This window comes from Plasmodium vivax, chromosome 6 (genome assembly GCF_000002415.2).
Source record: "Plasmodium vivax chromosome 6, whole genome shotgun sequence".
NCBI lineage: Eukaryota > Apicomplexa > Aconoidasida > Haemosporida > Plasmodiidae > Plasmodium > Plasmodium vivax.
Window position 1 is genome coordinate 425,541 of NC_009911.1, and position 14,641 is coordinate 440,181.

The 14,641-nt window shown below is 35.9% G+C and overlaps 2 protein-coding genes across 2 annotated transcripts, besides 14 other annotated features; one reads left to right on the top strand and one right to left on the bottom strand.

The window, feature by feature from the left end:
- The first annotated feature begins 156 nt into the window (after window positions 1–156).
- Window positions 157–208: a microsatellite.
- Window positions 209–986: 778 nt separating this feature from the next.
- On the bottom strand, window positions 987–6,633 carry PVX_110835 (erythrocyte binding protein). The gene is made up of 3 exons (XM_001608342.1): window positions 5,777–6,633; window positions 2,152–5,580; window positions 987–2,115 (listed from the first exon to the last, which is right to left on the bottom strand). The coding sequence occupies exons 1-3, from the start codon at window positions 5,975–5,977 to the stop codon at window positions 1,960–1,962; spliced, it is 3,786 nt and encodes a 1,261-aa protein (XP_001608392.1). The 5' UTR covers window positions 5,978–6,633; the 3' UTR covers window positions 987–1,959.
- Window positions 1,281–1,353: a microsatellite.
- Window positions 1,357–1,377: a microsatellite.
- Window positions 1,780–1,805: a microsatellite.
- Window positions 2,920–2,966: a microsatellite.
- Window positions 3,155–3,194: a microsatellite.
- Window positions 3,260–3,293: a microsatellite.
- Window positions 3,782–3,801: a microsatellite.
- Window positions 4,342–4,366: a microsatellite.
- Window positions 4,572–4,592: a microsatellite.
- Window positions 4,803–4,826: a microsatellite.
- Window positions 5,338–5,360: a microsatellite.
- Window positions 5,736–5,760: a microsatellite.
- A 210-nt stretch (window positions 6,634–6,843) lies between the features above and the next one.
- Window positions 6,844–6,911: a microsatellite.
- Window positions 6,912–12,233: 5,322 nt separating this feature from the next.
- On the top strand, window positions 12,234–12,791 carry PVX_110840 (hypothetical protein; the record flags this gene model as incomplete). Its single annotated transcript, XM_001608343.1, has 1 exon — window positions 12,234–12,791. One exon carries the CDS (start codon window positions 12,234–12,236, stop codon window positions 12,789–12,791), a length of 558 nt encoding a protein of 185 aa, XP_001608393.1.
- Between the last annotated feature and the right edge of the window lie 1,850 nt (window positions 12,792–14,641).

Genomic DNA, 14,641 nt, shown 5'->3' on the forward strand with positions numbered 1-14,641 from the left:
CCAAGAACGCCCTAACGTTCTTAACACGACACATGCTAATATAAGTAATCGCGCAAAACGTTTAATTTTGTAATTTTGTAATTATGGATTATTAATTTGAACTTAATTGAAGTGCGTCGAGGGTAAAACTGTTTATTACCTATAAGAGCAACTTGCTAGGGGAAGCAATTTGTAATAAAATACGCAAGTTACAATTCAGGACAAGCAGTAGTACACGGAAAGGAAAAAAAAAACACATTTTTTGTGTCCTTTTCTGATTGTCCAAATTACAAGAATGAAAAATTATTTAACAAGTTCCTTCTTCATCATTACACAATGCTAACCCATTTTTTTTACAATTTTCCTATCCTCCATTTTTATGGATGTTCATCTGTTCAACTTCGATGCAATACGCTGAAACTTAGAACTACAAAATAAGGAAAAATAGAAAAAAAATACTCAAAACAATTAAGTGTAAAAAATGTGTTTTCTTGTGATCTCCTTTTGTGTGAAAAAATATCTCATTTTGACAAATAATGATACTTTTTAATGTCGTCACTTTGATTTAAAATACTTAGGAAAAAGGAAATGGCTTCCAAAAAATGTTACCCTTGGAAGTACATTAAAATGTATCGGCACTTACTAGATCATTTAACGTGATACAGGTGCACATGCCAACTTTAATTTTGCACAAAACAGTTTCTGCAATGGTTAATTACAACAAGGCAAAATTTTTCTATTTTAGACCGTTTTTGTCCTTATATATTTTTTTACATAATGCTGTAGGTCATTCCTTCCTCACACCAAGCTTACAAGGAACGATCTATACAATGCAACAGATAATTACAGAGCTATGGCTAACCCTGCAAGCCCTTTTTACACACCCTTTTTACACGCCCTTTTCACACAAATTAACATTAACAGCTTGAGGGAAAAGGAGAAAATGCAGCAACTACATTCTTCAAAGTGCGCGCATTCAATGTAGCCATTTTACTTTCTTCATTTAACATATTTAATTTCTTAACTGGTAAATGACAAAATATACAAGTTCTGTTCTTTAATTAGCATGCATTTCAAGTTAAAGCGCGATACAAGCGTTCAACAGTCATGGGGAATAAAAATAAAAACAGGACATTCCTTTGCTTTTCTTTAAATTTTAATTATATGCTATTATCGATAATTTAGTGTAACTAAATTATAAACACCAGACATTAATTGGAGCATGCCATGTGCAACGTGTATTACCTGCACGTGTATGCATTTATACATACATATATAATATATACATATATTTATATATACATTTATATATACATTTATACATACACACAAATTAAAAATTGATAAGGCCTATAGACAAAAGCGGCGCATCGTCAATACAAGTAAAATACATATAACATGAGAAGAACGTGCACAACTAGTGGGACAAAGCGTTGCATTAAAAATTAATAATAAAATGTACACAAAATAAAACGCGTTAATGAAATAAAAATTGGCTAATGTCATAGATGTTTTAAGAGAATATATTCTTTCCCTAAATTATCCTAATTGCCATAAGCAAAAAAGACATAGCATATAAGGTAAATCGCTTTAAGTGAATTATTCCTTTAGATACATTGACCATCTGGGATAGTACTTTTGTCCTCAAGGAATTCATCCGTTTTTTCATTTATCATTCTTCCATTCTTTCATTCATTAAAAAAAAAAACCTATCCATTAAAACGCACATTCATATTCCATTATTATGCTACCATGGTATATATAATATATTATATAGAGAAAAATAAAGTTCCCTTAAAATATCCTTGTCAGACAATATAATATATTATCATATGCAAACCATTTGGTAGACATACAATTGTTCTAATTATGGATATGAAGTTCATGCCGATAGTACTCTAAATACCTTGAAATGTTTTTAATCTAATTTGGTGTTTTTTTTCGCACATTTTTGTATTTCTTTTTTTTTTTTTTTTTTTTTTAATTTTTACGTGGCGGTTTTCCTGCAGCTTTTTTAGCATCACCAGTTGTTTTGGGTTTACCACCCTTATTGTTTGTATTATCCTTTAAATTTTTTTTCGGGTCGACAGTTGCTTTGGAATCAGCAGCTGGCTTAGCATCTTCAGTCTTTTTAGGCTCGGCACCCTTTTTAACATTTGCCGTTTTTTTAACCTCGGCACCCTTTTTAACATTTGCAGTTTTTTTAGCTTGTGCGGCCTTTTTAGCTTCTTCTTCTGCTTTTTTGGCTTCTTCTGCCTTTTTGGCTTCCTCTGCTTTTTTAGCCTCTTCTAACTTTTTGGCTTCTTCTAACTTTTTGGCTTCTTCTAACTTTTTGGCCTCTTCCTCTGCCTTTTTGGCTTCCTCTTCTTTTAGCGTTTCAGCAGCAGATATATTTTCTTCTAAATCATTGCTTAAGGGTTTATTGGACGATTCATTTTCATTTAGATTTTGTTTGAGCCTGCTTGATTTTCCTCTTGGACTTTTGAACTTCTCTGCATAATATTTCTCCTTTGGGAAAGGCTTTTCCGCATAATCTTTCTTCGTTTGATTTTGTAACGAATCATCCTTACCATGGTTAACACTGTCTTCGGATTTCTTTGCTTCTTCTTCCTCTTCTGTTGCTCCCTTCTGTTTCATTTCGTCTTTTCCCATTTCTAAGTCCTTTTCTTTCGACATTTCAGATTCAACCTTAGCTTCACTGTCTATTTTCTTGTTGATTATTTTTTCTATTGATTCTTTTGTCTCTTGAACTAGTTTCGTAATTTCTTCTTTCAGTATTTCCTTTTCTGGGATGCTGCTGTCTTGAATTTCTTCTTCCTTACCGAATATTTCCAATGCATTTGTTATTTCCACATCTTTTTGTTCCTCTGGTTCCTTACCGAATATTTCCAATGCATTTGTTATTTCCACATCTTTTTGTTCCTCTGGTTCCTTACCGAATATTTCCAATGCATATGTTGTTTCCACATCTTCCTTTTCCCCTTCTTCCTTACCGAAAATTTCCAATGCATATGTTGTTTCCATATCTTCCTTTTCCCCTTCTTCCTTTTGCATTACCACTTCTACTCCTGCTTGTGGTTCCACTTCGTTTGACAGCTCTTCATTCATCATCATTGCATCTAACGTTACTAATTCATTCACGATATCTTCCTTATTAAAAAGCTCATCTTCAGTAGCTAATTCTTCCGTTAAATCATCGCCTTTCTTTAATATTTCTTCAAACGAGCTTACTTCTGTGTCCGAAAGAACTCCGTCTCCTTCTTTTGATATTTTTCCCTCCTTTTCTATTTCTTCACCCTTAGCGAATTTGTCATCCTTTTTTCCACACTCTCCTTTAAAGGGGCATTCGGCTTTGTCCACGCTCTGGTCCTTATATGGGCACTCTTTCTTGTCCAAGCTCTGGTCTTTATATGGGCATTCTTTCTTGTCCATGCTTTGGTCTTTATATGGGCACTCTTTTTTGTCCACGCTCTGGCCCTTATATGGGCATCCTGCCTTTTGTGCACATTCGTCACTTACAGTATCTTGATCTTTAAATGAACATTTTTTGTTTTCCGGGCAACCCTCTTTTTCTACACAGTCCTCCTTTTCCTTATACTGGTCTTTAAATGGGCACCAAGATTCCTTATCACCCTGGCCCTTAAATGGACATTCACCTTTCATTGAACCTTTGCTCATATAGGGGCACCCCGTTTTTTTCGCACAGTCTTCATTTTCTGCATCTTGATTTTTAAATGGGCACTCGGATTTCTTTTCACATTCACTTTTAAATGGACATTTTCCTTTCACGGCACCCTTACCCTTATATGAGCATTCTGCTTTCTCCTCACAGTCCTCTTTTTCTTCATCTTGATCTTCGGATGGACATTCATACTTCTTTAAGCATATACCAGTGAATGGGCATCTTTCATATTCAACAGAATCTTCATTTTCCTTATACTGGTCTTTAAATGGGCACCAGGATTTCTTTTCACACTCACTTTTAAATGGGCATTCCCCTTTCACGGCACCCTGACCCTTATATGGGCATTCTGCTTTCTTTTCACACTCACTTTTAAATGGGCATTCCCCTTTCACGGCACCCTGGCCCTTATATGGGCATTCTGCTTTCTCTGCACACTCACTTTTAAATGGGCATTCCCCTTTCACGGCACCCTGGCCCTTATATGGGCATTCTGCTTTCTTTTCACACTCACTTTTAAATGGGCATTCCCCTTTCACGGCACCCTGGCCCTTATATGGGCATTCTGCTTTCTCTGCACAATCCTCTTTTTCTGCATCTTGATCCTTCGATGAACATCCGTACTTTTTTAAGCATATACCTGTGAACGGGCATCTTTCGTATTCCACAGAATCCTCTGTTTCTGCACCCTCACCTTTAGATGGATCTCCCTCATTTTCCTTATTCTGATTTTTAAAGGGACATTCATAATTTTTGGAACACTCGCCTGTTTCGGTGCACTCGTCTTTTTCTACATACTTGTTTTTATATGGACATTCACATTTTACTGTAGAATCACCTTTTTCTTCGCAGTCCTCCTTAAAGGGACATCCTTCCTTTTCGTTGTTATCACCCATAAATGGACATCCTCCCTTTGCTGTGTTATCACCCTTAAATGGGCATTCTCCCTTTTCTTCGCAGTCCTTCTTAAACGGGCATTCTCCCTTCTCTTTGCAGTCCTCCTTAAATGGGCATCCCTCCTTTTCTGTGTTATCACCCATAAATGGACATCCACAGTTTACCGAGTTTTTTTCTGCGAATTCTTCTGCTTTTGCTTTTTTTTTTTCATCGTCCTCATCATCGTCGTCCTCGTCATCATCATCATCCTTATCCTTATCCTTTTTACCCTTATCTTTATCTCCCTTGTCATCCTTATCCTTATCTCCCTTGTCATCCTTATCTTTGTCGTCCTTGCCGTCCTTATCTTCTTCCCCCTTGTCTTCCTTTCCCGCATCTTTTCCCTGGTCTCCCTCCTTACCTTCTTCTTTTCCCTCTTTCTTATCTTCCTCCTTGCCGTCTTGATCTCCCTCCTCATCATCCTTACCTAAATTATCTTGTTCATTGGGGTCATAACTATCAGATTCATTTTCGCCCTCCAGTTCGTCGTAATTTTCACTTAAATCGCTACTGTTGCTTCCATTTTTATAGCTTCCCGTGCTTCCCACATTTACATTATTTTTATGGAAAATAAAAAGTTCGTTTTCCTTGTAAGAATTCAAGTCATTATTCATATTATTATATGCCTCATAGATGTCCTGAACATGATCATAAATGTTGGTATTTTCCTTTATATTCATTCGATTTGTTCTCTTTTCCCTTTTTAGAAAGTGGTCCTTAAACTTTGCCTTCACTGTGTTGTGCTTAGGGTTCATTTTCTCTTTCATTCTTTCCTCCTTACCATTTGATTTCGTTGCTAATTTGCTGAACCTCGATTTTATATTGCTTTCCCGGAGGTATTGCTTACGCGAGAAGCCCAGGGCTGGATTATCACCATGGTTGATTCTCTCAATGTACTCAGTTTCTACTAATATTCGATTACCACTGCTGGGGGGGTTCTTTCGCAGGCCATTACCCCAATCGCAGGATTCATCAGAGGTGCACTAAGGAAAAAAAAAAAGGGAGGCACATTGATCCAAGTGTAAAAATACATAAATATATACACACAGGTGCAACATTCACCAGGTTCTCGCATAAGGCCCCACTTCACACACACAAAATTTGTTCAGCAAGTGTAAAAACGGGAGAAACGCCCAAACAGACGAGCGCTGAAAAAGGAAAATGCTATTCTTGTCTTACACTACTACTAGGGTACTGTAAATTCCATATTAAAAATGCAGCAATAAAGATTTTAAGGAACAAAAACCATTTATTTAGCGCACCATTACCCTTACAATTCCTGAACGTTTCAATATCAGCAGTTACAGAAATTTTTGATGAATTTTCCTTTTTTTCATGTTTCGACAGTATATGTAACACCTTATATCTCTTCCGAAACATTTTAAGCTTTCATAAAGGAAAAATTAGCTATAAATAAGGTTGTTTTATTTATCTTTATTTTTTCCCCCTCTAGACTTATAGCTAATTCGCGAAAAGGAGCAAAAATACCTTTATAATTTTTTTCAAAATAATACTATTTCAAAAAAAATTATAAAAATACCTTGCACATTCGAACAGCTAAATCGAAATAATTTCATGAAACATTTTGAAAAGTAAAAATTAGCTACACAATAACGATAAAGAATTTATCATTATTGATAAGCTAAGAGTACTCATTAGAAAAATATATCCGAATGGTAAAGCAAAATAAGTGTTCGTGAAATTTCGCGTACATTCAAAAAAAAGAAATTGCTGAGTCAAGTCGGTGAGTGGGTGAACCCGTTAATTCGTTAACTGATGCGTGAATCCGCGAAGGAATAGCACTTAAAAGAGCTCCTTCTTGGGGGACAATCTAAAATCCTCTGAACACTTACGTGAGGATTTATGCCAGGGTACCGCTGTTCTTTCAGGCGTAAATATATATATTCGCAAAAAAACTCACGTACCGTTCAATATTAAAAAATTAGAATACCAATAGCATGTAAGGAGGTGACCTTATGGAGTAAAACGATATTATTAATACCTAGTCAGCCTCAGGAAATTAAGCTTCCCCACACATTCTAGGGTACATAAATCTTTTAATGTTATAACTACAGGAGATTTTCTGTTTTATGAAAAAACGTAATTAAGCACATGCTCATGGATCAGCACTCCTAAAAACAGGAGCAGCCATCTGCATAAATATATATATAATATATATATATATACATAAACGTGGTGCATAAGCTACCATAAATAAAATGAGCTCAGTGCCGTGTAATAAGCCCCAGGTGAATAAATGCATTAGAGCAGAGTGAGCCAATAAAGCAGTAATGTGCTGCGGCTACTTAAAATGTTCTATTCTTCTGCATTTTCACCCTTTTGATTTCTCTCCCATGCATAATATTAATGTATGCTTACAAAATTAGGAGGGAAAAGAAACCGTAGAAATGTTTCCACCAAAAGCAGGCTCAAAAGGGGAGTGAATTCTCTTCCTTCTTTCTCAGCGAGAGCATCTGCACGCGACTTCGACGCGCAGGTGAAACGAAAAGCACCGTAAAATATGAACCCGAAAAAACCGAGAAAAAGTAAATTCGTCCCTATTAAGCATTTTATACGTACATGCATATAAACATATATATACAAATAAATACAAATATATACATATAATATACATATATATATATATAATCACATGCACATAGGTGTGTGCGTGGGGAGACCCTCATTTTAGAGCCTTTTTTAGCACTTGCCTTTTTTTCTATTTTTAACCTTAACCTTAACCACTTTGCACAGCCACACCTTCAGTCCAATTGTGTCCCTCATTAGAAATATTCCCCTTAATTAGCTCAAAAAAAAATTACGTACATTCTTACGCTTTCTTTTTTTTTTGCTCCTTGGAGCAATTATTTTTTTTTTTAAGGCCCACAGGAGTGGCAGCAATTATCAGTATGATCGGAAGTGTTTTCTTAAAAAAAACTTCGCATCAATATAATTCTTCATTTATTTTATAATTTTAAAGTGAGAAATGACTTGTACTATTTATTTCGCTCTACCATTTCTCACCCATTTTGCAAAGTGTGATTTTCCTGAACTGCTCATGCAAATGAAGCGCTGAAAAAATGCTCGCAAATTTGCGATGCGTTTTTTGGCGATCAGAAAATTTTAAATGGTTCAGCAGGTCGCATAATATATAATAAATAATGAACACACGTAATTTGTTCCTCCGGTTATTTTTTTCTTTTTTTTTCATGGTGTAAGGATCAACTTAAGTTCCCATTTAACTGGCCTGGTTATTTTTATTGCCATCTCAGAATGCGGCGCTCCCAGGTATAAATATGTACACGTGAAAGAATACACTTTTAAGGCAGAAATGCGGCCCTGGGGTGCGCAAGGATAAACAAAACAAAAGCACCATTGAAATACTCATCGAAACGGGCAAAAAGGAAACTATATTTTCCTATCCATGCATAAGGGTAAACTGTTAAGAAACATATCATCAATCCTCTTAAAAAAATGAAAAGTCAAACAAATGTAACAAAATATTGCAGCGCTGGGGATTCCCCCCAAAGGAATGTAGGCATATTTTCTCCCTATTCATCCTTCTTTCCTTTCCAAGTTCGTCATATTTTCCCCGCCCCTACGGGTGACTGACTTTATGGAGACGTCTTTCCATTTTTACGAAACCCTTTTATGTTTTGCTTTCTTAACGTGCATGCGAAAACCTTGTTCCTATTACGTAATCTTTTCAAAATATGGTTTAACAAAACAATATTTACAACAGCGCACATCGCACACCTGAGTAGCTGCGTAGGACGTGAATTTCGCGTGTCGTTCGATTAGCGCCATGGGAAAGATTAAGCGCATTGCATCTCATGTGTACCCATCGAACTTTGGCAACCGCCGCAGGGAGATCTACGCAAATAAGGCAACATTTCTTATCAGCGCGTAAATATTTCATCCCGCGGGAGTTCTCGGCATATATGAACACATGTGCAAATTCTCATAAATTTGGTCACACATCTAACTAGCAAAAAAAAAATCTGATGTACAAATTAAGAATCAGTTACAGGACGAACATGCAATATTTTACTTTGCAAAATATAAGCCCATAGAAGTAAACTTTCATCACTTCCTATGTGTTGCGCATCCCACTTGGCAGTGATAGAAATCTAAAAGGAATCTTAATTACTATACAAATTTTTAAGAATTCACACAATATCGTATATACTCTTCAATTTTTTTAAAATAAATTACCATAAGATGTGTAATGGATGTTCTAATCTCCACACCATGTTTGAAAAAACGAAAAGAAAATGTCCCTAGGTATCAGCATGCCAAACGATCCCTCACAGGGTGATATATGATATGTATACATGTACGTAATACCCTCTTTTCCCCCCTTTTCATATCATATATATTATAGGGGTATAGTTAACGCCAAAATATCTCTACCCAAATCGGCTCCACCCCATCGGAAAAAACCCAATTAAGGTACATTTGAGCGGCTGGATGGATAAATCGGATATCTAAAAGGCTTTTAAGTAGGCAAACCTGTGTAAAGTACTTTTTTTACATGCTTATCCTGAACCCCCTCCATCACACAGCAACTATGTATTTTCTTCTCCATATATTGGCTCTAGCGAATTCTATTTATGCGCACAATAGTGACCAAAGGAATTAAAACATAGTAGCATAAGGGCGTTACCCACAAGTGTGTTTGTACGCATATAAACAAGCGATCAACCAATCGATCGGCCAGTCAATGGCATATTCGAACACAAAGATAAAGGGGACGTACACTTGGAGAAAGGATTTTTCCCTTTGTGGAAAATGTATCCTCCTCTCCCCCGGGAAGGCTAGCACAACGTAGAGAAGCACAAATTACGGCCTTTTTTCTTTTCCCTTGCTCATATAGTTTATTTATACATGCTAAGTGTTAACCGTTATATATACACGGCGAAAAAAACATCAGCGCGCCGCCCGTACATTTGCGAACATGGCAGTTGTCTAGCTAAAAAGAAATGATTAAACAAACGGTAGCCTTCTTCTACATCGCCATTTGAACGAATTATCCAAATTTATATAGCGTTATATTTGTGTTCAAACAAATATGCGTCGATATGTGTGCTCATATGAGCATATATAAACCTTGCTGCCGAATGGGGAATACACTTTCTATTTTATGGAAAAGCGTAGAACACAGTACTAAAAACGTAGAAAATGTGTTCTGCCTTTAAACTGGCCATCCAATTTTGGATAGTATCTCTTTTGTAAGTTCAGGTCATCACGCAATATTTTTTGTCGTGCAGCGTTGACTTTTTCACCAATGTTATTTTGACGGCGCGAATGGGAGTGTTAAGAGGAATCTGCCCTTTCGCTCACTTGGAATTCCTTAAATGTATAAATACATTTTTAGGAACAATTTGGCACGTCTAAATTATTAGGTTTGTTTTCCCCTTTTACGCACACCACGAGTCCATTATTTTTTACCTTACATGTTTACATGTGTAGTGTACAGGTGTTTACTAACCTATAACCAAGCTACGCCACTATTAATTGCGCCTTAAAAAACCGAATTTCTACTCAAATAAGTAGAAAATAGAAAAATACGTTTCTAATGTATGAAGCACTTTTACCTACATAAGCTGTGCGCATTTGTGGGGGTAAGTAGCGGTATAATAACCTAACAGTTTTATAAATTCCATTTTAAAAGACGCATTTAGCTACATCTGCACAAGAGAGAGTACTACTTATGCTTACACCAAAAGGTTCACAAAAAAAAAATACATTGGTGTGATGGTATTTATTTATTTTTTATTATATGATCTATCTTTATAGAAGCATAACCTTCTTTTATTAAATCCTCCGAGGAAAATATTTTTTGGTCAACTTTTGCGCTAATTCAGCTAGCCAAAAAATAATGCCAAAATGAAAAAAAAAAAAAAAAAAAAAACTTTAATCCCCTTTTAATTCTTAAAATTAAAAGGAACATTTTGCGAACAGGGTGAATGCCAAAAAAAGTTACAAAAAAAGAACATTTTCTTTTTTCCCTCCGCTGCAAAAATTATGCAAATGAATATCTCAAAATGGGTTCAAAAGCGCTTGTACATAAAAATAAATAAATGTTTATACAAACACACAATTCGCTTTACATCACTAATAAAACAAAGGGCGATAATGTATTAAGAAAAAAAAAAGCATAATTAATACTACATAAACGTTAAGGGAGCAAATTAATTTTATGGTTGTAATTTTACCCTTTCAGTTTTGACTTTGCTTTTCATAAATTGCGACGCATTTTTTCCCTTATGCAAGGTAAAACTGCCATATTTTTATGGTTTGTATTAATAAAACATGATTTTTTTTTTATCAGAAAAAATCGCCGCGAACTTTAAAAGAATCCGCCAAAAATAACCAACTTAAATCTGTGTCAACACCAAACCAGAGAAAAATTTTTAACGTTTGCTAGATTTGCGCTTCACGTTATTTAGTATTATTGCAGTGCTGTATAGATACAAAAGCGTGGCGATCGCACTGACATGATATAGAGGTTAACATATATACAGTCCGAAATGTACATATATATATATATATGTGGCACTGTATAAATGCATATAATGATAAAGTGCCTTGAATTAATATATATGCGTTTGGGCAACCAGTTATTAACTAGTTAAACGAAAGTTATAACACCACCCATGGATTGCTTTTATAATATCATTTGAAAGAATTTGTTGTCATTTGGGGGCTGGCATTTCTACCATCAATTTTTAGATGAATTAATTTTTTTGTCAAGCCAATTTTTGGCTGGTACTTTTTTTTTTTTCATAGGGTAGCTTCGTTCTAACAGCATTTTTCTGTTGAGCAATTTTTTTACCCTCCAAAAAAGAGCGTTCGTATTATATATATTTATATATACACGCATATAAATATATCTACCACATAGAAAGGTATACTGTACATGCAACGTTTAACGTATAGGTTAAAGAAACCAAGTTTTGTTCTCGCAATTGCAAAAATTTCTTTTCATCCGAAAGGGTTGCTACGAATATATATTATATAGTAGCGTTTTGTATATGCTTTACTTTAAATAACGTTATTTCGCTCTTTCGCCATTTCGCCATTTCGCCATTTCACCATTTCGCTGTTCCTCTATTTCTTTATTTCAATTTTTAACTTAAAACATGGCGCTGCGCAAGTCACCCGCAAGCACAAATGCACCTGGGTATGCCAGGCAAAATGCGAAAAACAAAGGGTTCTCCAGTCATAGCCTACGAACCAGGGCCTTTTTCGGTGCACCGCTTTTCGCCCTTTTATATGTCCTACTACTGGTGAGTGAAAGCGAAATCGCACCGCGTGATAGATAACGTGTATATGTGATTATTCGCATAGACTGGTAAAGCGGGGCGAACCTTCTTACCAGATCGAATGTTATTTTCTGGGCATGCATGTGCGATAATCATGCATAATAATGAATGTACAATAATGCATGTAAAATAATGCATGTGTAATAAGGCATGATAGATTACACAAGAAAACTCTAACACGTGGTACGCTCCCCTATATACTCCTTCTGTAGAATGTCCGCACTTGCGAAAGTGGCGATAATGGCCTCCCCCAAGTGCTCCTAAATCATCGACCACCAAGGTCCCTGGGTGAAAGAACGATGCTCACCATGAGAGGTACTATAGTAAAACAAGAGGTATCAAATCCAGAGACAAAAAAAAGAAACAAGAAACCATTACCCGATGAAACAGTGGAAGATTATTTGGAGAGATCATGCGGTCAGGTGGAACTTACAGAAGAAATGCAGGATAAACTAAAATCGTGTGACCCAGATATAACAGAAAAAGACATGTGCAAAATGTATTCAAAATTATACAATGAACATATATCAAATTTTCGTCATCTTGTTGAATGCTTGAAGACGGCAACTGATATGTTAGGAACTAATTATAAACAAGACCCAAGTTTTCAAAAAAAATGCTGGTTTCATCAATATAATAAACTTGGAAGAGATCTTATAAGACTATCAGATAATGATGATGATGGAGGCTTAAAAGTTTTTTTACAAGAAAAAAAGACCTGCAAAACAAGTGATTTCACCAAATTTTTAAATGATAGGATGAAGACGTGGAACGCCTTTATTAAGGAAAAAAAAAAAGTAGCCTACGCCGAATTGAAGGAAGCTTTACAAAGTGGTACATTGAAGAAAAGTAAAGGCAAAAAATGAAATTTGTGAGAGAACGAATTTTGTGCAAAAATGACGCCTTTCAGCAGCGGACATGTAATAAGTTATCATGAAGAGGTTTGCCATTTTGCCGCTCTACGCTCTACGCTCTACGCTTTACCCTTTAATGCATATTCAAAACGTTGCGAACGTTGCGAAATGGCCACCTTTAGAACATTAAACCGAGGCACAAATGAATAGCACATAATTTTTTGCTATGTACATGATAGTTGAACACACAACTTCGCTCGATTCATCATTCGCATATAATGTGCATAAAGAAAACAGCTCTTTTTTTTAGTTCCCCATTTCGCGGCTCATGTAGTATGTAGACACATGCCCGTCGATGGATGGCTGACTGGAGTGTCTGGACGACTGGACTTAAGTGTTATACTGTACATTGCACATCATGTATTATATTTTTTGTTGCATGACCATCATCTAACGATGCAATGATGTAATAATATGTTTGTACACACATTTTAGCCATATCATTTGCCCTCAACATGAAACACACTTTTGAAAAAACAATTCCTTTACACTTGCCAATGAATGGAGCACATATTTGTGGCCCATACATATGTGCAAAAATGCGTTTGTCTGCACGCAGTATGCATCAATGTGAGGAGAGTGGTACGTGTGGTACATTACCATAGTACAACACAGATTTGTTTTCTCACCACTTATATGTTCACTTAGCACCATTTGATATATTAATTATTTGCCATTGTCATGCTACCCATTTGGTGCAGCCCATTCGGTGTGACCCCTTCGCATTTCAACGTGGACTCTTTTTCAAAGAGGCAACAACAAAAGGCACAGCGCATCATCTCAACAAACCAAACTAACTTAACACTCCCTGATAATAATTACCCTTTTTCCTTGCTGGTTCGTGTTACATCCTCTCAAATGAAACCTCCTCTCCCCTCAATAAAAAAAAACCAAAGCAGTTACATTACGCTTTAAGCCCTCCTTTAAAAGTGGAACATTCATTTTTAGTTAACCCTTAAAAGTACATACCACAAAAAAATTATTTCTACTGCAATTTTTCAGTTGTTGCGTTGGTATACACTGCTGTATTACCCATCTGTTCGAGAAATTAAATATTTCTGGGAGTTTCATGTAGAACATGCAGATGTTACATACATCATACGTAACATCAGAGAAACCCCTATTAAGGGTATATAATTGCGAACTGAAAATGTACATTTACAAAAAGATCAGTTCGCTTTACCTTAGCTTTTTTTTTTTAACCCCTATGTACTGAGGAAGCACTTGCGAGCAGAACAAAACTTCTTTATAACTGCCTAAAAACTGAGCGCAAATTAATTCTGTGCTTACTCAATATGCAATAATATATGTACATATTCATAAAACACACTTGTGTATCTCTCAAAAAGGCACACTACACAGACGCGCCATTGGAACATCTCATTTTCCCCTGGATAACAAAAAAGTTTAACCTTTTCCGGATGGGTTAAACAGTGTGAACTGTCCCCTCCCCCTCTTATGTCAACTAGCCAACTCATACATAACCAAACTGACACTTCTTCTAAGCCAGAATATCAAAAGCCGCCTTTCCATTTTTTACCCTCTGATAAAGTAAGTACCTGACCAAATTGAACACCCCTTTTTGTTTCATTCCGTTTGGCTGTTCTTACAGCAGACCGTACTTAACAATTTTTAAGTGTAATACATTTAGCCTCTCCACTAACTGATATATGTACATATATGTAAACATATTTATGTGCCACGCATTTCAACATGGCCAAAAAAATGTTGGTGCGTAGAAGCATCCGCCTTTGAGATCCTAAAAAATAACTCAGGTTGGTCATTTTCAAAATATTGATTGA

Coding starts and splice junctions, on each gene's coding strand:
- PVX_110835 (XM_001608342.1), bottom strand. CDS start 5,977: ATGTTTCGGAAGAGATATAAGGTGTTACATATACTGTCGAAACATGAA. Junction 5,581..5,776: donor TACAGTACCCTAGTAGTAGT/GTAAGACAAGAA, acceptor TTTTTTCCTTAG/TGCACCTCTGATGAATCCTG. Junction 2,116..2,151: donor ATGTTAAAAAGGGTGCCGAG/GTTAAAAAAACG, acceptor AAGGGTGCCGAG/CCTAAAAAGACTGAAGATGC.